Source organism: Salmo salar, chromosome 21 (genome assembly GCF_965601325.2).
Source record: "Salmo salar chromosome 21, fSalSal1, whole genome shotgun sequence".
NCBI classification, from domain to species: domain Eukaryota; kingdom Metazoa; phylum Chordata; class Actinopteri; order Salmoniformes; family Salmonidae; genus Salmo; species Salmo salar.
In genome coordinates, this window is record NC_138311.1 from 11961624 (window position 1) to 11986651 (window position 25028).

At 42.0% G+C, this 25028-nt stretch overlaps 1 protein-coding gene across 4 annotated transcripts in view; it reads left to right on the top strand.

Annotated features, from left to right (window-relative positions):
- hdac4 (histone deacetylase 4) overlaps positions 1-25028 on the top strand; it is a 243538-nt gene that overhangs the window by 200696 nt on the left and 17814 nt on the right. For all 4 annotated transcript variants that reach the window (XM_014164296.3, XM_014164295.3, XM_045704424.2 and 1 more), the window contains 3 exons: positions 1644-1763; positions 3217-3314; positions 13780-13898. In XM_014164296.3, coding sequence (XP_014019771.2) covers positions 1644-1763; positions 3217-3314; positions 13780-13898 — 337 coding nt within the window. The remainder of the gene's footprint in view (positions 1-1643; positions 1764-3216; positions 3315-13779; positions 13899-25028) is intronic.

Below are 25028 nucleotides of genomic sequence, written 5' to 3' on the forward strand. Positions count from 1 at the left end.
ACCATGGGACCACGCAGCAGTCATACCACTCTGGAAAGAGACGCGCTCTGTCTCCTAAAGATGAATGTACTTTGGTGCGAAAAAGTGCAAATCAATCCCAAACAACAGCAAAGGACCTTGTGAAGATGCTGGAGGAAACAGGTACAAAAGTATCTATATCCACAGTAAAACGAGTCCTATATCGACATAACCTGAAAGGCCGCTCAGCAAGGAAGAAGCCACTGCTCCAAAACCGCCTTAAAAAAGCCAGACTATGGTTTGCAACTGCACATGGGGACAAAGTTTGTACTTTTGTGAGAAATGTCCTCTGGTCTGATGAAACAAAAATAGAACTGTTTGGCCATAATGACCATCGTTATGTTTGGAGGAAAAAGGGGGAGGCTTGCAAGCCGAAGAACACCATCCTAACCGTGAAGCACGGGGGTGGCAGCATCATATTGTGGGGGTGCTTTGCTGCAGGAGGGACTTGTGCACTTCACAAAAATAGATGGCATCATGAGGTTGAAAATTATGTGGATATATTGAAGAAACATCAAAAGACATCAGTCAGGAAGTTCAAGCTTGGTCGCAAATGGGTCTTCCAAATGGACAATGACCCCAAGCATACATCCAAAGTTGTGGCAAAATGGCTTAAGGACAACGAAGTCAGTGTATTGGAGTGGCCATCACAAAGCCCTGACCTTAATCCTATAGAAAATTTGTGGGCAGAACTGAAAAGGTGTGTGTGAGCAAGGAGGCCTGCAAACCTGACTCAGTTACTCTAGCTAGCTCTGTCAGGGGGAATGAGCCATAATTCACCCAACTTATTGTGGAAAGCTTGTGGAAGGGTACCCGAAACATTTGACCCAAGTTCAACAATTTAAAGGCAATGCTACCAAATACTAATTGAGTGTATGTAAACTTCTGACCCACTGGGAATATGATGAAAGAAATAAAAGCTGAAATAAATCATTCTCTCTACTATTATTCTGACATTTCACATTCTTAAAATAAAGTGGTGATTCTAACTGACCTAAGACAGGGAATTTATACTAGTATTAAATGTCAGGAATTGTGAAAAACTGAGTTTAAATGTATTTTGCTAAGGTGTATGTAAACTTCCGACTTCAACTGTAGGTCAGTGACTGAAAGAGGAGCATTGTTTTTCATTTTAAAGGCCTTTCGAATTAGAAAATGTCTCTATCGAAACTTCTAAAGCAGTCCCATCAAGAAATAGATACTTCGTTTTAAAATAACCTTCATTAAAAGTTGTCATGTGTGAGATAATCCCTAGATATAGAAGCTTACTTCACTTTTTTATGTTTGACTATGTAGGAAGGTCTACTGAAATGAAATGGAAAGTAATAGATATTGTCACCCAGCAATGGGATTTGTAAAACAGACTTACTCTTAAAACAGCCCTCTGAACAAGTCACAAAGGTTGTAGGATGTTAGATAGTGGCTAAGCACGGCAATGGATAGCATTTTTTTTCTGGTTTCCACTTGCTATTAGTCTTCTATGCCCATCTGACGACTGATTCAAGGTTGATTTTGTTGTTTAGCGCGCATTGCTTATGGATAGGATTTGGATGTGGAGACCTGATCCTAAATCTGTTGTTAGAGTCAGGAAGTAACCATAGCCCGCCACTCTCCATGTCTGTCAGGATGTTCATCATGGAAATGGCACGCAACAAGCATTCTACAGCGACCCCAACATTCTCTATCTGTCACTCCATCGCTACGACGATGGCAACTTCTTCCCCGGCAGTGGAGCGCCTGATGAGGTGAGTGGCGGAGTGTGTGTGTGTCTGTGTGTGCAGTGTTTCCCCTAGGATTTTTTTCAGCAGCGTTGGCAAAGTTAGTGTTGGGGGGGGGTTGAGAGACAAATTGCCGTTTCAAAGCTAGTTTTCTGCCATTCTAAACATTTTGTCATGGGGCTGAGAGACAAATTGCAGTTTCAAAGCTAATTTCCTGCAATTCTATACATTTTGTCATGTGACTGAGAGAACAGTTACAGTTTTAAAGCTAATTCCCTGTAATTCTACACATTTTGCCATGGGGCAGAGAGAAAATTAGCAGTTTTAAAGTTCGTTTTCTGCAATTTTACTCATTTTGCCAAGGCTAAATGATAATACTATGTTTAATACTATGTTTGAGTCACTCAGACGCAAAATGAGAATACTATGTTTAATACTATGTTTGAGTCACTCAGATAGCGTAAAAACACGCCCTAGTGACTCAAACATTATAACAAAATTAATCGGGGCCCCTTGCCATGACATAAAAAAAATGATTCTCCTAACTGTCTCGTTTTTATTTTGGTGATTTGTATTATTTTTTATTAAAAAAATATATTGCTCTATTATATTTTCTACATACTTTATATCTGGTTTTAATCATTTTACACTGAAAACATTTTACCATCCCAAAAATGTATTATTTTTTTTCAACACCAATGCTTTCCTCTTGCTAATGAAAAACAATGTACTGAAGCGTAGGGTTCCAAAATTCGTGTCACTTTCCCCAAATCCCCAGGTTTGATTGGAGGATTTCTGGCTTATTCCCTCCTGATTCCGGGATCTTCCAATGGAATTTCTGGAAAACCTTGGAATTTTTTGAAAGTTACAGCAATTTTGCCGATTGGTGACCACTCACTAAATTGAACACTGATCATCAAATTAAATGGTGGCCGTGTTTCACCATTCAGTCAAACACTGGGCACTATACTTTCTGCCATCCCTGGCTCAATAACCAATAATGACCAGAAAATAGATTTTTGGAAATGTTCCTGTTATTCACAGTCAAATTGGCAACATAAAGAAAAACTTAACTGTTGTTGGCTCTCTCTAGTAATTGCTACAATATTGACAGTAGTCCAATTGTAGCATTTCCTGATACATGTTTCTTAATGATGAGACCAACCGCCACTTAGTTCAGATTATTGATGTTGTTTGTAAAATGCACAGACTTAATGTAAAAGTGTGTGTTGCGTGTAATTGTGTGTGTGCATGCATATATTAGTGTGTGCTCTTGCCTGGCAGCTGTAATCTGAGCTTTGACAGGTAAATAGCAGGAATCCCAGCAGTCTTTTCCTAGAGATACTACACATATTACTAGAAAGGGCTTCGATATGGTCCATCTATAGAGGAATGGTCAATCAATGTTCAGATGTTATGGTGTATGTGTGTGTAATTTTGCGTGTGTTGACTAACCTATGTTGCGTTGTGTGTGTTGTAGGTGGGCACTGGGGCAGGCATGGGCTTCAATGTGAACATGGCTTTCACCGGGGGGCTAGAACCACCCATGGGAGACGCAGAGTACCTGGCTGCCTTCAGGTAACACACAAACACGGACTAGCTACCACAGAGTACGGTGATGTTTTCTTAAGCCGGGAACACCAGCGCATGCAAACAAAAGAGTGAAAAAGAGAGAAAATTAGGGGCCTGTTTAGTGGGGAATTTGCAGTGGTGGGGGTTGGCTGTTGGAGTGTGGAGTGCTTAGGGAGCACTCGACTGAGGAGAGGGTTGTATTTCAACAGGCTGAAATGTCCCAGTGGTCCATCTGTCCTGACAGTTCCCACCTCTGGAACCATATACAGTAGGATTCAAAATAATTGACACCCTTGATAAAGATGAGCAATAATGAGTGTATAAAATAAATAATTCAAATACTGAGCTATATTGAGAGTATGAGATAATGATGAGTGAGAAAGTCACCGAGGGTCAAAGATCATACCCCCAAGACATGCTAGCCGCCCCTGTTATTGGTAATGGTGAGAGGTTAGCATGTCTTGGGGGTATGATCTTTGACCCTCGGTGACTTTCTCACTCATCATTATTCCCGATTCATTCAGGATTATCCGTAATCATGGTAGCATCCGCATTCATGTAGAAGTGTTTAGAAACATATTCTATTCTTATTTATAATCAAATTTACTAGGAATACTAGGAATATGGGACCAAATACTAAACGTTTGACTACTTTAATTATTATCATAATTTTGACCCATACCTTTTTGGAGAAAAAATAAATATATATACTTGTTAAGCAAAATATCTTTCTCTGAGAAATTATATTATTATAAAATAATATAATTTCCCACTTTTTAATTGGAACATGCAATATAGCTCAGTATTTTAATGATTTATTTTATACAGTCATTATTGCTCATCTTTATCAAGGGTGTCAATCATTTTGGACCCCACTGTACACCCTACTGTCAGGGCCGCAAGTCTACAGACGCACATTAAATGAATAATTCACTCCGATATCACCCATTGCCTTCTTGCCTTTAATGTAAATGATACCCTATGTTGTCTATGTCCACAGCTTTCAACTTAAGCCAAAGTGACGGAGACAGTAAGCTATTGTTAGCAGTTAGGATTAGAACGCAGTACATAGAAATAGTTGATCGCAGACTCAGGACAACAGTAGATTTTTCTAGAGGGAAGAAAACATAAAAAGGACTACAAAAAACGGATTGGGCAAATGATGTAAAATATCCCTGCCAAAAATACAAGTGATGTTCACGAATACAACCACGTTAACATAATTTGGGGTCAAACCTCGGTCAAATACATATGTCAAATAATTCCATACGCTTCAGGTGCACTTGATTAATTTTCCCTGTACAATGGAACCAATTAAATAGTCCCAAAAGTGTACATATTGTCCACACATTGTCAATTTTACAGTAATATCTATTCACATGATACACTACATCAACATTACATCTCATCCAGAGCAGAAGTACTGAGAGAATTTCATCTGGGGGAAAAAGGGCATGGTTCACCATGACTGTGTGAAAAGCTCCCGTCCAAAAATAACAGGAAGTGTGTTCTATATGGCTGAGAGGCCATGAAACATGAAGTATGATGTGTTGTAGTGCACGGCCGAGGCAAAGCTTTGTGGCGGCCTCTTTTATCTGCCAAGCAGGCTGATGCCAGGGCTGAACTCCATTAGGTCCGCTGTCTGGGGCTATTTATAACCCACCTACACACTCGCACTGTACACACACACACAATGCGAGCAAGCACATATAGACACACAACACAAACACACCAGAAAAACAAACGCCACTCGAAACTCACGCACGCATGCTCACAGGCACCAATGTGTGCATACACACACTCACCCACCCACCAAAGAATGCATGCATACACTCACAAACACACTCACACACACAGACATATGGTGGGATGCAGGGCAGAGGGCAATTCGCGACGCCCCACTTTGAAGATGAGCTGTCTGAGCTGCCGGTACCAGTAGACACACATCAAGCCACTCTCTCTCTCGCTCTCTCGCTCTCTCTCACTGAATGGCTGGCTGCACACTATGCTATGCTAACCAGGATACCGTGCCACCCTAATGTACCCCAGATCTCAATCTCCACATACAGTAGAAGTCGGAAGTTTACATACACATTTGCCAAATACATTTAAACTCAGTTTTTAACAATTCCTAACATTTAATCCTAGTAAAAATTCCCTGTCTTAGGTCAGTTAGAATCACCACTTTATTTTAAGAATGTGAAATGTCAGAATAATAGTAGAGAGAATTATTTATTTCAGCTTTTATTTCTTTCATCACATTCCCAGCGGGTCAAAAGTTTACATACACTCAATTAGTATTTGGTAGCATTGCCTTTAAATTGTTGAACTTGGGTCAAATGTTTCGGGTAGCCTTCCACAAGCTTCCCACAATAAGTTGGGTGAATTTTGGCCCATTCCTCCTGACAGAGCTGGTGTAACTGAGTCAGATTTGTAGGCCTCCTTACTCACACACGCTTTTTCAGTACTTCCCACAAATGTTCTATGGGATTGAGGTCAGGGCTTTGTGATGGCCACTCCAATACCTTGACTTTGTTGTCCTTAAGCCGTTTTGCCACAACTTTGGATGGATGCTTGGGGTCATTGTCCATTTGGAAGACCCATTTGCAACCAAGCTTGAACTTCCTGACTAATGTCTTGAGATGTTTCTTCAATATATCCACATCATTTTCCCCCCTCATGATGCCATCTATTTTGTGAAGTGCACAAGTCCCTCCTGCAGCAAAGCACCCCCACAACATGATGCTTCCACCCCCGTGCTTCACGGTTGGGATGGTGTTCTTTGTCTTGCAAGCGTCCCCCTTTTTCCTCCAAACATAACGATGGTCATTATGGCCATACAGTTCTATTTTTGTTTCATCAGACCAGAGGACATTTCTCCAAAACTACGATCTTTGTCCCCATGTGCAGTTGCAAACCATAGTCTGGCTTTTTTATGGCGGTTTTGGAGCAGTGGCTTCTTCCTTGCTGAGCAGCCTTTCAGGTTATGCCGATATAGGACTCGTTTTACTGTTGATATAGATACTTTTGTCCCCTTTTCCTCCAGCATCTTCACAAGGTCCTTTGCTGTTGTTCTGGGATTAATTTGCAATTTTTCGCACCAAAGTACGTTCATCTCTAGGAGACAGAACGCGTCTCCTTCCTTAGCGGTATGACGGCTGCGTGGTTCCATGGTGTTTATACTTGTGTACTATTGTTTGTACAGATGAACGTGGTACCTTCAGGCATTTGGAAATTGCTCCCAAGGATGAACCAGACTTGTGGAGGTCTACAATTATTTTTCTGAGGTCTTGGCTGATTTCTTTTGATTTTCCCATGATGTCAAGCAAAGAGGCACTGAGTTTGAAGGTAGGCCTTGAAATACATCCACAGGTACACCTCCAATTGACTCAAATTATGTAAATTAGCCTATCAGAAGCTTCTAAAGCCATGACATCATTTTCTGGAATTTTCCAAGCTGTTTAAAGGCACAGTCAACTTAGTGTACGTAAACTTCTGACCTACTGGAATTGTGATACAGTGAATTATAAGTGAAATAATCTGTCTGTAAACAATTGTTGGAAGAATTACTTGTGTCATGCACAAAGTAGATGTCCTAACCAACTTGCCAAAACTGTAGTTTGTTAACAAGACATTTGTGGAGTGGTTGAAAAATGAGTTTTAATGACTCCAACCTAAGTGTACGTAAACTTCCGACTTCAACTGTAACCCTGCTCCTCACCTAACCCCAAACTGACCCTCTCACATCCAAGGCAGATGGAGCACATGCTGTACAAGCCGCAGTATCATATATGTCATATGGATTTACGCAGCATTTGAGATGTGGAACATGATACATATTAGGGCGCATGTGTTCCTACGACATATTATTATACAGTATATGCAACACATGTGAAAAACCCTCAAGCGCCTTGCCCCTACCATCTGAGTCACGTGTAGCCCGTCTTCAGGTAGTGCCTCTTTTGTTGTTGTAGAGCCATTTAAAGCAAAGCAAAATGTTATGCGTTGCTCAAATCTATCCTTTGTTGTTGTTTTTTCTCAACCAAGCAAGAAGAGTAGCTCCCCCTTCAATTTATAGAAGCCAGTGCCACCCAACACCAGTCAATCTGGTAAAGGAATTGGGAAACTACAGCGTACTGGTGCCAAAATGTCTTCCATCATACCCATGTTGGCTCAGTGTAAAGTGGATCTTTTGGAAGCTACATTTGGAAAATTCTTAAGATTCTGACAATGCATTGTTAGTAACCATCCTGCCCCATTATGTTGATGCTGCAATTGATAGAACTGCAAGACCAACTGTTTGGAAAGGGTTAGACATCTTGTTTGTTGATACTCTGTGACACTAGTAGTTCAGGCCAGAAAACCGTGTGTTGTCGCTCCTCATGTTGTTGTCATGCCTCATGTATCTTGGCATCCATTGGCTATTTTTCTCTATAGCAGTATAACCAGTGCTTCATTTGATCCTGCTGGAACAGGATCCGGCACCTCTCTGTTTTGGACAGTTTCGTTCCGGAACCTATTTGCCAGGATCTGATACCTCTCGCAGCATGAATTATTTTTTTTTCTCCCACTGCTTGTAATGTATTCTAATAAAAGCCATCAGAGTTAATTCGAGTTGCCTCTTTGTTAATTCTCCTTTCCCACAACAATAAAAAACGTAATGTGAAAACGTTGGTTTTCAGCCACGACAGATATTCTAAAAGTTGATTCGGTTATATAGTCCTCTAGCAATGACAGGCTGACAGCGAGCAAAGTTCATGAACTTTATGAGATACTGTAAGTGATTGATACAACCTTAACTTTACATCCTAGCTTCACCTCAACCTCTGAAAGGCTAGGTGGAAATTCCACCATATTGCTTACACCTATCCAAAGCTATGAGATCTACACAAGTAGATTTGTAAGTCGCTCTGGATAAGAGCGTCTGCTAAATGACGTAAATGTAAATGTAAAATGTAGATGGGGAGAGATGGAAATTGATTTGATATGTTTTCTTTGGCAATGTCAATTCTTACACTTTCCATGTCAATAAATATTCTTGAATTGAACTTAGAGAAGGCGTACGTGGGTCTTCCCCTTATGTCACTCAGCTGGCCCCTGGCGCTTATCAATCCCACAGTGAGGAAGTGAGAGTCTCTCCTCGGCCTCTCTGATTAACAGAACCCAGAGGAATAAGGCCAGCATAGCCCAACAGTCCATATATCCGCTCTCCCTCTCCCTCTGTCTCTTTCTATGTCTTTCTCTCTCTCTCTCAAGCACAGAGACACACAGACACAAATACACACTTACTCTCACACACACACACACACACACACACACAAACCATACACACACGCACACATCCTCCCCATCTCACTCCTTATTTTGTCTCTTGTTTTGTAAGCAGCATATTCGCTCCCTTCTCGTTCTCTCTCTCTCTCTCTGTGTAAGAGGATGCCTGCCTCGCGGGCGTCATCTTCTAATTTCTTCACAGCCAGTGCCACGTTGCATTTGCAGGGGATCAAGCCAGACTCCAGAAAGAGAGAGAAAAAAAAGATAAGAAAATGGTCCCTAATGAAAACCAGAAGCACCGTCTCTCTCTCTCCCTCTCGCTCCCTCTCTCACCATGAACTTGGAAACAGAGAGGAGAATTGAGCTTAATTCAACCCAGCTCTCCGCAACGCCAGATGACAAGGCTTTGAAGTGTGTGTGTGTGTGTGTGTCTGTGTATGTGTTTTCTACCCTGTCTCTTTGCCTGCTCTCCCATGCTTTTTTGTGAACGGTCGGAAAAGCCTTTGAGCCTAACATGTAGGCATGGCTAGCGTTAACCCTTTGTTGGTTAGTAGGTTTGGGAGGTATTGTATCCGGGGGGGGGGGGGGTCTATTTTACTTCCCTAGCCGGTCTTGGCGTGCCCCTCCTGGGTGGATTAGGCCGGACGGTGAGGATGGATCTCTTTTCGGGTGCCTGGCAGTCGACGGTTCTACTTCTAAGCTCCCGCAATCGGTCTCAGTCCATCGCAGGGGGAATCTGTACATGAGCTATTGCTAATTAGCAATCGTAAACTGAAGTCATGTGTGTCCAGTCAAGCTATATCGTCTTCCTCCTCATCTGCTGTTTAGGAGTCCACATGAAAACACACAACACACACACACACACACACAAAGGGATGAAAAGGAGGAAGATGGAGAGAGTTCCTAGAGAGGGAGGTTTCCCTGTTTCTTGTCAATGCCACTGAGGGAAAAGCTGCCTCCATTCTGAAAGAAGTGTGTGTGCACGCGCTCGTGTTTGAGTCTTAGTGCGTCTGCATGTCTTATCACTCAGCGCAATGAGCGAATGGACGCCATTTTGAGAACTTGGGTGAACTATTTGTGAACAAAGTCCCCTACAGAAAGACTTCTCAATCCCCCAAAGAGTGTTCATCTACGGCAGCACACTGACTAAATCTCCCACCTCCGTCTAGTCTATTCTCTCCCAAACCCTAAGTGCACAACCTCACTGTGAAAAAGGTAAAGAAAACAGTGCAGATGAAAGAGAGAGAGACGTGGCTCATCTCGTCTTCTCATATCGGTGAAAAATCCAATAGCTACAGGAATGCCCCAGTAAAGATCAGAGGAGAAGGAATAGCAGACTCCAGAGGGCCACCTCTATGGGAAAGTTGACGTGTTGGGCGACCACCTGCGGAACTGATCTTCAGGGGGTTTCGGTGGGTTCGGGGAGCTTTATAGGTCGGGCGCATCGAGTAGTCACAGAGGTGGCGGCATTATCTTCGCAGAAATGCTAGAGAGGATGAGATACAAATTGAATCAAATTGTATTTGTCACATGCGGCGAATACTACAGGTGTAGACCTTACCGTGAAAGGCTTACTTACAAGCCCTTAACCTAAAATGCAGTTCAAGAAATAGAGTTAATAAAATATTTACTAAATAAACCAAAAAAATGTAATCAAAAAGTAACACAAGGAATTTACATAACAATAACGAGGCTATATACAGGGGGTACCGGTAGCGAGTCAATGCGCGGGTGTGTATGTGGTACGTATACGTGTGTTTGTGTGAGAGAGAGTCTGAGTGTGTGTGTTGGCGTGTGATGAGGATATTACAGTGGGTCAGGGGGATTTATGTTAGACCTGACTGTCTCAGGAGAGAGGTGTTCAACCCTGAGGCTTAGCAGGTCCTCCCAAGCATGCTCCCACACAGTGTCGGGATACACACACACACACACACTCTCTCACAGCAATACACAGACACACATGCACACAATCCAACCAAGGTCCATGCATTGAGGAACAAACTAAATGTGCAACAGGTAATACAGAAACATGTTCTAAGCACTTTTTATTCAACTTTCTTTTTATTTAAAGGCACAATGTGTAGAAATCGCTCTGCCATTACCTGGTTGCCAAAATTCTGAAATGTTCACCTAATTTCAGTTTGTGACAAAACAAGCAATAGAGAATCATTGTACCATCTAAACCGAAAGTAAAAAGACGCAAAAACAAAATGTAGAAATAGTACACATAGAACGGATCTACCGCTTATCAGACTTGCTTTCAATGAGAAAAACAGATGTATACCGTAACTCACATTTTTATGTGAATTTGGTTAAAAGGCACACAAAGCTACATATTGCACCTTTAATCTGAACAAACACATTCGGTGCGACTGCGTGCCATGGCAGAGCAGAATAGTACACATTTTCCCTCGACATCGAAAGCAAACCTCAGCGACGACACTTTACAGGCAGGAACTAGCTGATGGAGGCAGGAAGGTTTTTGGATCCCACCTGTCACGATCCCACCTGTCACGATCGTGAGTAGAGTTCCACATATTTATTACAGTGAAACTTCAAAACAACAAACAATTAACAAACGTGCAATACGTAGCACTCATACAAACAAAACAATATCCCACAACGCAGGTGGGAAAAGGGACACACTAAGTATGATCCCCAATTAGAGGCAACGATATTCAGCTGCCTTCAATTGGGAACCATACTCACACACCAACATAGAACTATAATAACTAGAAAACCCCCCTAGTCACGCTCTGACCTATTACACCATAGAGAACCCCGAGGGCTCTCTATGGTCAGGGCGTGACACCACCCCACAAACCCAGGATGTCCCGTAGCTAAGACGGCGTCGTAAATCTTGTTAAAACTCGTTATCCACTAGCCTTATTAACCAAGCCTTTTTCATCTACCACATAGATATCCACTGATTCACTCCATAGCAGACCTATAAAAAAAAAATGTTTCCACTCACACTGGCTCTCTAATGGATCGCTGTGGCTTTCCCAAGGTTGTCGTCTGTTTTAGAGAGGGGTTGATGATGCGTGCAGTTTTTGATCGAGGCTTGACGTGTGTGTGGTGTGTGTGCTTTATAGCAGCTGAACAAATACTTCCCCAACAGTACTACTTTCTCGTTGCATCTCTTTGGATGTATTTCTACTACCCAGGTATGCTTTCATTCTCTACTCTTCCTCTCATTCATTATCTCCTTCACCTCCTCACTCTGTCACTTGTTATTCTTATCTACAATGACGGCCTACCCCGGCCAAACCCTAACCCAGATGACACTGGGCCAATTGTGCTCTGCCCTATGGGACTCCCAATCACGGCCGTTTGTGATACAGCCCGGAATCGAACCAGGGGCTGTAGTGACGCCTCTAGCACTGAGATGCAGTGGCTTAGACCACTGCGCCACTCGGGAGCTCTTACTCATTCTCTTCACCCAAGTGCCAGAGGCATTCTGACACAGTCAGTGACGCACACTCTCCTCTGTGTATCTCAGCTGTCTGAGGTACCGAGCCTCCTGAAAATACCTCCTCTCTCTCTTGGGCCGCCACTGCAGACAGCTGTGTGCGTGTGGGAGGGGGGAGGCGTGGTTTGCTCAGTGGAGGCCTATAATTGTGGCGGTGATAGCGGGATGGAAAGAAAGCGGGCTCAGGAAATTTGGGCATGCTGCCCGCTCACCCGCCATGCCCGCAGCCAGGAGACAAGCGCCATGTTCCTGAGGTCAGCAAAGTAGAGGGTTACTACAACACGGCCCTGAGCCACTTCTTACTCGCACCAAAACACTGCCTACCCAAATACTGCCGGCCCCAAAAAGCAGGCAGTGTTCAGCTACACTGGAAGAGCTATTCATACTGTCAATCAGAGAAGTCCCACAGCAAATTAGCAGTATGATTACAAACATCTACACAATGCTGTCACTGTCTCAGACAACTTCACAACACTGACACATCGCAGGCAGATTCCTTTTGCAACTTCACCTACACTATATTGACAGCCTATCAGTAAAAGGAACAACTATGCGACGCTGTTTCTATCCGGGATCAACCCAGTGACAGGTACACGACCACAGCACAAAAGAGAAATTCAACTTAACCAAATTGTATTTCTACACCTGGAAAGAGAATATTTAAAAACAGTCGTGATAAGGAGGAAAGGATTGATCACTTTCTATGCGTCACCTTAGTATAACGCATTATGAGCGCAATTACATGCACAGTGCACATATGTGGTTCAGTGAAAAGCTTGATGAGTACGACCTAGACTTGGGAGTGCAAGGGAATACTCGCACTACAGCCTCGACAAACTGAGTCACTGCAACCACAGGTTGCTGAACCGAAACACTCAATTCACTATCTATCTATTTTCCTTCCACCAGCTGTAGGAGAGAGGGCGGATTCTAAGGTCTCACTCCGCACACCCACACAGCCATCAACACAGACCAACGATGTATCGTCCCCTCAGAACCACAGTATCGTTGTGTATTCCGTTCCTCCCATTCACTTTTACTGCTCCCCTGACATGTGACCTGAGTTCTTCCTTTCTCTCACTGTGTAGTTCGGGGGTTTCTATGGCTCAGTTTTTTGGAGCTTGTGGTTCTCAAAACCAGATATGTGGCTTTGATTCCTGTATAGGAGGTTATGTATTGTTATGTGTTGTTCTCTGACTGTTTGGATGAAAGTGGCTGCTAAATGAGCAGGTACATTGCACTGTAAGTGGTTCATTGGCTATATTTAAGTCATGTAGCAGACTCTCTTATCCAATCAACTTAGAGGAACAATTAGTGCCTTGCTCGAGGGCACATCAGCAGACTTTTTTTCACCTTGTTGGCTCTAAGATTCGAACCAGCAACCGTTCAGTTACTTGCCCAATGCTCTGGATTCACCAGGTCAGTCAATGTTATGGAAAGAGCAGGTGTCCTTAATGTTTTGTACACTCAGTGTATGTGATCGTATACAAATGTAAGCAAGGTTTGAAACGGTCTTTTGCAGTCTACAAATTATTTGTAATTATGTTCTGGCCTCCTGACAATCCGCTCAAGAAAGAAATTGGCCCGGGACTGAATCTAGTTGATGATCCCTGCTCTAGGTGGTGTCTGTCAGTACGGATGTTTAGGTGAGTCACTACATGGGATGGTGGCATTAACTGGCTCATTCTCTCTTTCCCACTCCCTTTTTTTTCCTCACTCCCTTCACAGGACGGTGGTGATGCCTATCGCCAACGAGTTTGCTCCTGACGTGGTCCTGGTGTCTTCAGGATTCGATGCTGTGGACGGCCACGCATCACCCCTGGGAGGGTACAAGCTAACAGCCAAATGTAAGTGACTTCCTTCCTTTCCCCTCTTTTTCTCTCCACCAATCCACTGCTTATGAATGAAACGTATCCAGCCATGATGCTGCCCTACCATAAACAAATGGCCTTATTCAATACATTCAAAATACATCCTTCTTTTCTTCCTTCCTTGAGGTAATTACTGATCTGACAAGGTTGGATTACTGAAAGCAATACAGTGGAAACATACCTTCACTTTTACAATCACTTACTGATCAGTGAGCAAGGAGGCTGTATTTTTTAGTATTGGCCCAGTTACCTCTCCTAACCAGCATTCCTTCTGCCTATCAGTCTAAAGGCAGCGCTCAGATATGTTCTAAAGATCATATCTCCCTTAAAAGAAAGGCTGCATTGATGTGGTGTTTGAGCCCTGCTAAGTGGTAAACGGTAAACAGAGTTAAGCAGAAACACTAGTTCTGGCCATGAGGAGGGAGTGTCTTGCAACCACACTTAAAAAAAACTCAGACTTATAAAACATTGTGGCTGGCCAGCGTGCGTATGTGCCGTTCTGACAGATGACAGTTTAAATCAGTTTAAATCAGATTCCTCTTGCTGGGCTGATCTGAGAGGGCCTGTTACTTCTACGGTTTGTAGCAGTGTGCTACTTTCTAGGCTAGCTATTAGCATTGCTGTGGCTGATGCTAGTGAGTTCCATGGACCACTCCGCAGTGTACACTAGTGTTAGATTTTCTATAAACACACTTAGTCTTTGTCTCACAAAAGCAAATCACACACAACCCTTTCATTTTAAGAAATGCATTTTATTTATAAAATGCCCAAAGAAATGTATGAATAGTATAGAAAATAGTGATAGAAAAAAAACAAGGAAATAATTCAAATAAAGGAAAGAAGATAATTGCAGTGATCATCACTGGTCATCAGTAGGGCTTATACTCACAAAGTATCTCAGAGTAAGAGTGCTCATCTAGGTTCAGGTCCTCCCTGTCAATATAATATTTTTCCGTAAATGACATAACTGATCCTAGATCAGCGTTCCTGTACTCTGTTTTCGGTGGGTTTCCCTTTGTGTCATACCTCTGCATTTCCCTGTTTTTGCATTTGGACCCACAAGGGGTTTCAGCAAGCTAGTTGCCATCCACTACATATTTTTTCTCCCTTCATTTTCAATACTCTTCTTCAGGGCCAGCATTATAGGCAGGCTTTAGGGGGCCTGGCCCGCCCTACTGTATACTGTACCTCATTGCCCATCCACATAAAATATTGAATATTTATATTTTATTTTACGACAGAAAGACGCCTAAATCTTCAATAAAGTATCAGAGCGAGTGAAAGAGCTGCTCTCTGCCTCAATATGTGTAGACCATGTATCTGATGCTGTCTGGACAAAATAATGTGACCAACTGCCTTGATTCGATCTTATGTAGCAAAATTTGAAATTGTGTTTTTTTTTTTTACATTGGTTAAAAGCAGAGACACAGAGCTACAAAATAGTATGTCATACACTACATTTGAGGAACAATGGGAAAGTTATTCTGCTTTGAATGTTGATAAACTTGTAAGCTCACTTTTGAGAAAATGGCCTTTGAATGTTTTGGTACCAACTGGAGAGCTCTTCTTTTTCTACACCCATTCAGCATCGTTCACACCCTCTTAAGCTTTAGCCCCACCCATCTCTTTAAGGGTTGATCCGAGCGTTCTGTACTAACAGCAGTCAAGCACCCAAGCTAACTGGCTAACGTTGGCTAGCTTGCTAGCTACTTCCAGACACAAATGAGAGAACAGATCACTGACCATTGTACTCACCCTAGCAGAGCTGGTTCGGCTGTTTTATGTTATCCAGAGCGTTGGTGACTGCAACTGTGCTGCTGGCAACAATTTACGCTTTTTTCCAACATTTACTGACACCGGCCATATTCACGGGTGTTGAGCATTCGTAAATTTGTCAGTTATTCTGTGCTCTGGCACACTCAGATGAGAGTGCTCTGAAATCAGAATATATAGCCAAAGCGAATTTACCAGCTACGTCTATCAACAGTTGTCGCAGTGACATTCTATTGAAATGGTTACTTGCATAGTGGAGTATTTTGTTAACCTCTCTGGGCTAGGTGCGACGTTTGCGTCCCACCCTAGTCAACAGCCAGTGGAATCCCGTGGCGCGATATTCAAATACCTTAGAAATGCTATTACTTCAATTTCTCAAACATATGACTATTTTACACCATTTTAAAGACAAGACTCTCGTTAATCTAACCACACTGTCCGATTTCAAAAAGGCTTTACAACGAAAGCAAAACATTAGATTATGTCAGCAGAGTACCCAGCCAGAAATAATCAGACACCCATTTTTCAAGCTAGCATATAATGTCACAAAAACCAAAACCACAGCTAAATGCAGCACTAACCTTTGATGATCTTCATCAGATGACACTCCTAGGACATTATGTTATACAATACATGCATGTTTTGTTCAATCAAGTTCATATTTATATCAAAAACCAGCTTTTTACATTAGCATGTGACTAGCATTCCCACCGAACACTTCCGGTGAATTTACTAAATTACTCACGATAAACGTTCACAAAAAACATAACAATTATTTTAAGAATTATAGATACAGAACTCCTTTATGCAATCGCGGTGTCCGATTTTAAAATAGCTTTTCGGTGAAAGCACATTTTGCAATATTCTGAGTAGATAGCCCGGCCATCACAGGCTAGCTATTTTGACACCCACCAAGTTTGGTACTCAGCAAACTCAGATTTACTATAAGAAAAATTGGATTACCTTTGCTGTTCTTCGTCAGAATGCACTCCCAGGACTTCTACTTAAACAACAAATGTTGGTTTGGTTCCAAATAATCCATAGTTATATCCAAATAGCGGCGTTTTGTTCGTGCGTTCAAGACACTATCCAAAGGGTAAAGAAGGGTGACGCGCCCGGCGCGTTTCGTGACAAAAAAATTAAAAATATTCCATTACCGTACTTCGAAGCATGTCAAACGCTGTTTAAAATCAATTTTTATGCGATTTTTCTCGTAAAAAAGCGATAATATTCCGACCGGGAGTCGTTGTTTTCGTTCAAAGACAGAGAAAGTAAAATGGACTCTTCACGTGCACGCGCGCACCCGTCTCATTGTTCTCAGATCGACCACTTACCCAATGCGCTACTGTTTTTCAGCCAGAGACTGGAGAGTCATCATTCAACGTTCTGGCGCCTTCTGAGAGCCTATGGGAGCCTTAGAAAATGTCACGTTACAGCAGAGATCCTTTGTTTTGGATAGAGATGACAAAGAAGGCCAAGAAATGGTCAGAGAGGGCGCTTCCTGTTTGGAATCTTCTCAGGTTTTGGCCTGCCATATGAGTTCTGTTATTCTCACAGACACCATTCAAACAGTTTTAGAAACTTTAGGGTGTTTTCTATCCAAATCAAACAATTATATGCATATTCTAGTTACTGGGCAGGAGTAGTAACCAGATTAAATCGGGTACGTTTTTTATCCGGCCGTGCAAATACTGCCCCCTATCCCCAACAGGTTAAGACAGCTAGGTAAACAATGAACCATAATCCCAACTCATGACGTTACTACCCTGCATGAATCTGCAGGTAGCTAACCAACCAGCTAGCTAACATTAAGCTATAACTAGCAAAGCAAATGGCTCTGAGATACGAATAATAAGATCATATAGGTAACATTATTAGTCAGCCAGCCAACTAACATTAGCTAGCTAGCTAGCTAACAGTACACTTTAACTTGAAATGAAAACGACTTTCTGTCAAAATTAGAAATGTGTAATATCTGAAAATGTAGCTCGCTAAACTATCTTAACCGTATACATCATGGATGGACACTTCTCCCTGGCACGGATGCCATGGTTGCCCTTAGTTTGTAGATGTAATCAGGGGACAGGTGTTTTCTCCATCTCCTTAGCTATCATACTCTAATTTCACTGATTACAAAACTCGGTCCTCCAGAAAGTGAAGAGCAACACTTATGAATTTCTTCTACGCAATATATTTTAAAAAATCTGTCTTAGACAGGATTACCTACACATACTGACCATCTCAAATAGACAAAAGTGTGCTATATGGCAGACCAATCCGAACTCATCTCTCGGCATGTCCAGCTCACTCATTATTTCAGCTAATCATGGCTAGCGGGAAGGTTGCTGACTTTTTCTGTGGCCAGACCAACGAGGCTCGTAATTTAACAATTTTATTTGTATTTACAGATGGCATTCAAGTTTGTTATTAAGGCACATGAAAAATAACATTTTCCAGAAGGCATTTCTGACCAAAAAACGCATTTTGATTAAAAAAAGTTTTTGTTCAAATGACTCTCCTGGGAAGTAGTGACCCGCGACATACGCCTGGTTTCCTGAAACAAGTCACAGATGAGTATGGCATGTCATACTCTTTTTGGCCAGACAGCATCAGATACATTGGCTACATATAGTAAGACAGAGGGGCGCTGTTTTGCTCGCTCTGATGATTTCTCCGGTGAGATAGTTAGAAATAGATAGATAGAAGAAGGGGAGGGGAATGTGGTGAAGATATGGTGCTTCTCTCTCCAGAATGCCTCAGCTGTCTTCCACCAATTATTGCGCATTCATTGTTTCATTGTGTGAATTGTTTGCCCTTTGATTGTTTCTTTTTTCTCAATTCCCCATTACATATATCCCCAGTAATAAATGTACCATTAATTCCCGTAATTTGGTTACATACATTTCTGTTAATGCATGTATTATTTACATGAATTTCCCATTCTCTTTCTCGGAACGGAAATGTTGTTTGTAGCATTCACAACTTGCTACACTTGTGACAAACAATTTGGGGTTTATTTCATAACCACAATTTACGAGTTTTGTACATTTGTTCATTGTGTTTTGTTTGTAGTGCTCCATGTGAGCAATTTGCCAGAAGATACCTCCTCTACCGTTAACTCTTGTTTACACTGAGATGCACTGGGGTTCGAACACGGTTAGATTATGGTTAGATTAAGACACAATGGAGCCGGCGCGAGACATGGGTCGGAAAACGTACCTCAATGCAGGGATGGGATATGCCAATGTGCACCAAATTTTACCTTTATCCACACTGCTCCATTTAGAAGATTGAAATAATGCTCGTTTTCCCGGGAAAATTGCCCTTTTCGTCTTCATGCTAGCTAGCAGTAGCCAACGCAGCCATTTTGTAATGTCAGCCAATCAGCTCCTTTGTTATTCAACGTGACGTGCCATTCCATAATAGCTGCTGTGGCTACTGCTAGCTAGCATGAGGATGAAAAAAACAGTTTTCCAGAAAAACATCTTCTCGGTGTAACAGTTGGGATAATGGGACAATTCGGAGTACAATGCATTTCTCATCCCTGGATTGCGGTACGTTTCCAAGCCATATCTCGCGCTGGCTCCGCGGTGTCTTAATCTACACAGGAATGCTGTCCGACCCTAGTGCAGCTGTGAGCAAGCAGGTCGAATCTGATGGCTAGTGATCAATGAACATGTGTCAGGTTTCTCGGATCCTGATAATGTTGATGGAGTACGCGCGTCTGGACGCACATAGACGTACCTGGCGTGCTCCATGCAAATGTAGGAAAGTGCCTAAATGTCTGTTTTCTGATTGTCGTAACTCACCACGTCCACCACTAATAAGCTGAGCTCCTCAGTCATTTTTTCTTCACCTCACACAGTAAGTCAACAAAGTCTGTTGTTTTTAAACATCCATTGCGGATGATAATAGTTCCTCACGGTATTTGGCAAATCTTTCCAACAGTCCCCTGTCCTCGACAATCACCAAGCCACGGTGTGAAAGAGAAAAGCATAATGATCTGATGATCCCATATATCCGGTGGAAACGTCATAAAATACCTAAACACTTTTCCCTTCAAAAACAGCTGTCTGTTTAGAGCTCACTGGCACAGGAACCTCTGAGGGCCCGGAATAGGCTAGTTGATACAATTTGCAAGTTCGCCTAGGACAGCTTTAGGCTGGACCCAGTTGATTGATTTGATAAACTGTTGCACATCACTAGAGATAGCTCACGGATGGAAAGGGAGGCAGACAGTCGGAGTAGAGAGATAATGCGATTGAAAGAACCTGTATTTTCATCAAGATATTTTCTATTTTATTTTTCAGCTTTAGGCCTATGTATTTTACTTAGTTGACGATGGAAGTTGGCCTATAGGCTATCTTTGAGTTCCATGCGCTGATTTCTTTAGCCGCCAATGGATCACGGTGTATCAATGTGTCCATGTGGCAGAGGGTGTTGCTCTCACATTAGTTGAATTTTAACTTTTAGATTTGTATCATTTTAATTAAGATTTGTATGTTTAACCACGTGACAATGATTGTGAGAAACAAAAACTTTTATTGAAAGTTGATTATTGAAATGTAACTGTTCCACAAAAATCCGCATTTGAAAAATCATAACTGGCACGCAGATCGGTAGAAATGGTAGGATAAATTATAAGCATCCCCAAACTTGAAACTCACATGCCACCTATGTCCTTACTACAGTATAACACCGTTACAGTCCTACCACTCCAAACATATATTCAAGGGAGGGGAAGGTGATGAGCATTTCTGGTTGGTCGTCCTGTGGGTCTCTCCTTCCTCTCTTCTCCTCCTTCTCACTGCAAGACTGTCGCTTTTGTTCCTTCGATTGTTTTTGACTCGCCACTAGGGCTGCGGCTGTCATCATTTCGTCACCTTCTCACTGTCATGCAAATGACTGCCAGTCTCACGGTAATTGACTGTTAATTAACATAAACACGTTTAGCATCTCTAGGCCTGATGTGCGCCTTTGAAAACATATACATTTCAAAAAGTATAATAAATCAGTTTACTGGGTGTACTAAACGTTAGGAACACTTACCTAATATTGAGTTTCACCCCCTTTTGCCCTCAGAACAGCCTCAATTAATCGGGGCATGGACTCAACAAGGTGTCGAACGCGTTCCACAGTTGTGTCAAGTTGGCTGGATGTCCTTTGGGTGGTGGACAATTCTTGATACACACAGGAAACTGTTGAGTGTGAAAAACCCAGCAGCGTTGCAGTTCTTGACACAAACCGGTGTGCCTGGCATCTACTACCATACCACGTTCAAAGGCACCTAAATATTTTGTCTTGCCCATTCACCCTGTGAATGGCGCACAAACAATCCATGTCTCAATTGTCTCAAGGCTTAAAAATCCTTCTTTAACCTGTCTCATTCCCTTCATCTACACTGATTGAAGTGGATTTAACAGGCGACATCAATAAGGGATCATATATTTCACCTGGATTCACCAGGTCAGTCTGTCATGGAAATAGCAGGTCTTTCTAAAGTTTTGTACACTCGGTGTTCACCATCACAATAAATCCATTATCTAGTTCATTTAGCAGACAATATATGCTTATAAATCCTGTGCATTATGTTATATTGTATGATTTTATAGTATGAAGAATATAATTGAACTTAGCTGAATAAAATATTAAGGATATTTAAGGACATTCCCGAGCGAGGGCACAAATGAAATGGCTATGCTGAGTGTAAAAGTGATCATTTGAAACAGGTCTTATATGCTAGATTTAGAGTTTTTTGGCAACTTTAGTTGTGAATGATACAAGCCTTAGAATGTCTTAGAAATCAAAACATATATGGGCTGCATGATGGGACTATTGGTGATTTGAAAAACTTGCTCTCTGTTCCTTGCCTCAGGCCACACAGGGCTGTTCTCTCAACAAGTTATAATATTGTCGCCCATCGGACTGTTCTCAATTTAATCTGGTCTTTACTAATATGTGAAATGAGTTTAGATTTAGAATGGGTCATAGGAGGAGATTACCGTGACTCAGCGGTTATGTGGAATTTGACTGTGGTCATGACTGCCGGTGTGACAGTAATACGGTCACCACAACAGTCCTACCCGCCACCGCCCCACTTTATTGTCGACTGTCTCTTTTCATCTCTCTCTTCTTCACGGCAGTCGTTTCCTTGTCCTTTTTCTGTTTCCTTTGGTCGGTTTCGATACTCCTTATTGACACTTTCTGTACAATCTTGAATAGTTTAGGAGACCTTTTGCATCCCACATTCTCTGTTGTCTTTTTTGGGGTTTTACACTAGTTTCAGACTCTTTAAATCCTTCTCTTAGAAGTAGTTTGGACAAGGAGTGGCTGCAATGTACTCAGTGTAGGTTGCATTCACTCCGGGCCCATAGATTACTTCCATGGTATGACAAATATTTTTTAAGTATGAAATTAGGGTGAACTACCCCTTTAACGCGCTCACTCTCCTTACTGTATGGAGATTCTTTATCATTCTCAGTTTCCCCGAAATTCTTGAGGTCTCCTTTCTTTTCCTCAACCCCCTCTTTCCCGTTCCACTTGTGGATACTTCTCTCACCATCCAGATCATTGCCATCTGCATAATGACTTATATTTTCTCTCCCTCAGTTTCACCATGATCCATGCATTTTTCTGGAGATCCATTCTCTTTTCTTCATCAACCTTGTTCTCTTTCCTCTTCATTTGTTTCAACACTTTCACTGTCATCAATATCTGTCCATTCTTCAACACCCTCGTTGGTCTCCCAATCCTCTCCTGTTTTCGGTTAGTTCAATTTAACCCTTTATCTCCTTTGTCACAATGTCCTTCATTACCTCTTCCTCATGTATTTCCTCCTCTTCCTCCCCCTCCCCTTCATCCCCGTTCTCATCCTCCTCCTCAACCCATCCACTTGCTCTTCTTCATCAACCTTTCTCACCAATTCAGTCGTTTTCTGTGTCTGTTCTCGCGCTCTTTTCTGCAGCTTTCTCTTTTGCCGTTCCTTTGTTTCACACTCGGTCTTTCATTCTACTGAAGGTATAACTCTTGATTTCTCTCCTCCATCCTTTGCTGATTCTTTCTTAGTCTTGCCAACTCCATCCTCTTCTCTCCTGTCTTCCTCCTCCTCTCCGGCTTGTCTCTCCCTCGCTCTCCATCTCTTCCTCATGCTTTTCACAAAGAGTTGGAGTTTGAGTGGGGCGTCTCTCACCAGTAGCTTGCATACTCTCTGGAACCTTCTCTCCCGCTGCTCTAGGAGGACCACCTTGTCACTGAAACAACAGTCGTCCTGACTGATGCTACTCCACTCGTCCATAGTAAAGGTTCTTTCTTTATGTTCTCTACTGACTGTTCACTAGATCTGATTTGGAAGTCAGGTTTGTTTCTATAGACAAAACAAGTGGTTTGGGCAAAAGATCTCTTCTAAACTGGCTTCAAATAAAAATGCTCTAAAAAAGGTGGGAGAGGATGTGAGTGTGATGTGTGTTGCTAGTTGCTACCGAAGGATTGTAAAATGTCATTCTATAACCATGGTATTAAAAAAAAGCACGCGGTAGCCTACAGCATAGGCCTCAACATTAGACAAAGGACCAATCACCAAATTCTAGTACTTACATTTGATCCCGACCCATTCAATGAGCACAGAGGAACAGGAAAACTGACATAGTGATTACTTTTCAAGCTAGATGTATGCACGGAAAAAACTAAGATATCACTCACCTAACCTCTAACTGCTAAACCTCTTACTTAGCCCACATCAGCCTCCTATGTTAGAATACCACCTTCTAGAATATCACCCCATTAAACATCACATCTCACTGTGACGTCTGGCTTTGTCGCTCTCGGAGAACCTTTAGTGCAATCTGATTCATTTCTGTGGTACTATGACCAACCATATTTTTCACAATATAGGCCTAACTGTTCCGGTGTACAGTACCAGTCAAAAGTTTAGACACACCTACACATTCAAGGGTTTTACTTTATTTTTTACAATTTTCTACATTGTAGAATAATAGTGAAGACATCAAAACTATGAAATAACATGGAATAATGTACTAACCAAAAAAGTGTTAAACAAATCAAAATATTTAATATTTTAGATTCTTCAAAGTAGCCACCCTTTGCCTTGATGACAGCTTTGGGTTGAGGTTGGGTGATTGTGAAGGCCAGGTCATCTGATGCAGCAATCCATCACTCTCCTTGGTCAAATAGCCCTTACACAGCCTGGAGGTGTGTTGGGTCATTGTCCTGTTGAAAAACAAATGATAGTCCCACTAAGCGCAAACCAGATGGGATGGTGTATCGCTGCAGAATGCTGAGGTAGCCATGTTGGTTAAGTGCCTTGAATTCTAAATAAATCAGACAGTGTCACCAGCAAAGCACCATCACACCTGCTCCTCCATGCTTCACGGTGGGAACCACACATGTGGAGATCATCCGTTCACCTACTCTGCGTCTCACAAAGACACGTTGGAACCAAAAATCTCAAATTTGTACTTTCCACCGGTCTAATGTCCATTGCTCGTGTTTCTTGGCCTAAGCAAGTCTCTTCTTATTGGTGTCCTTTAGTTGTGGTTTCTTTGCAGCAATTCAACCATGTAGGCCTGATTCATGCAGTCTTCTCTGAACAGTTGATGTTGAGATGTGTCTGGTACTTGAACTCTGAAGCATTTATTTGGGCTGTAATTTCTGAGGCTGATAACTCTAATGAACTTATCCTCTGTAGCAGAGGCAACTCTGGGTCTTCCTTTCCTGTGGCGGTCCTCATGAGAGCCAGTTTCATCATAGCACTTGATGGTTTCTGCGACTGCACAAGAAACTTTCAAAGTTCTTAAAATTTTCCAGATTGACTTAAAGTAATGATGGACTGTCGTTTCTCTTTGCTTATTTGAGCTGTTCTTGCCATAATATGGACTTATATGGTCTTTTACCAAATAGGGCTATCTTCTGTATACCAACCCTACCTTGTCACAACACAACTGATTGTCTGAAACGCATTAAGAAGGAAAGAATTTCCACAAACATACTTTTAAAAAGGCACACCTGTTAATTGAAATGCATTCCAGGTGACTACCTCATGAAGCTGGTTGAGAGAATGCCAAGAGTGTGTGAAGCTGTCATCAAGGCAAAGGGTGGCTACTTTGAAGAATCTCAAATATAAAATATATTTTGAATTGTTTAACACTTTTTTGGTTACTACATGATTCCATATGGGTCATTTCATAGTTTTGATGTCTTCACTATTATTCTACAATGTTTAAAATAGTAAAAAAATAAATAAAGCAAAACCCTTGAATGAGTAGATGTGTCCCAACTTTTGAGTGGTACAGTATATCGTTGTTGAGATAAACAAAA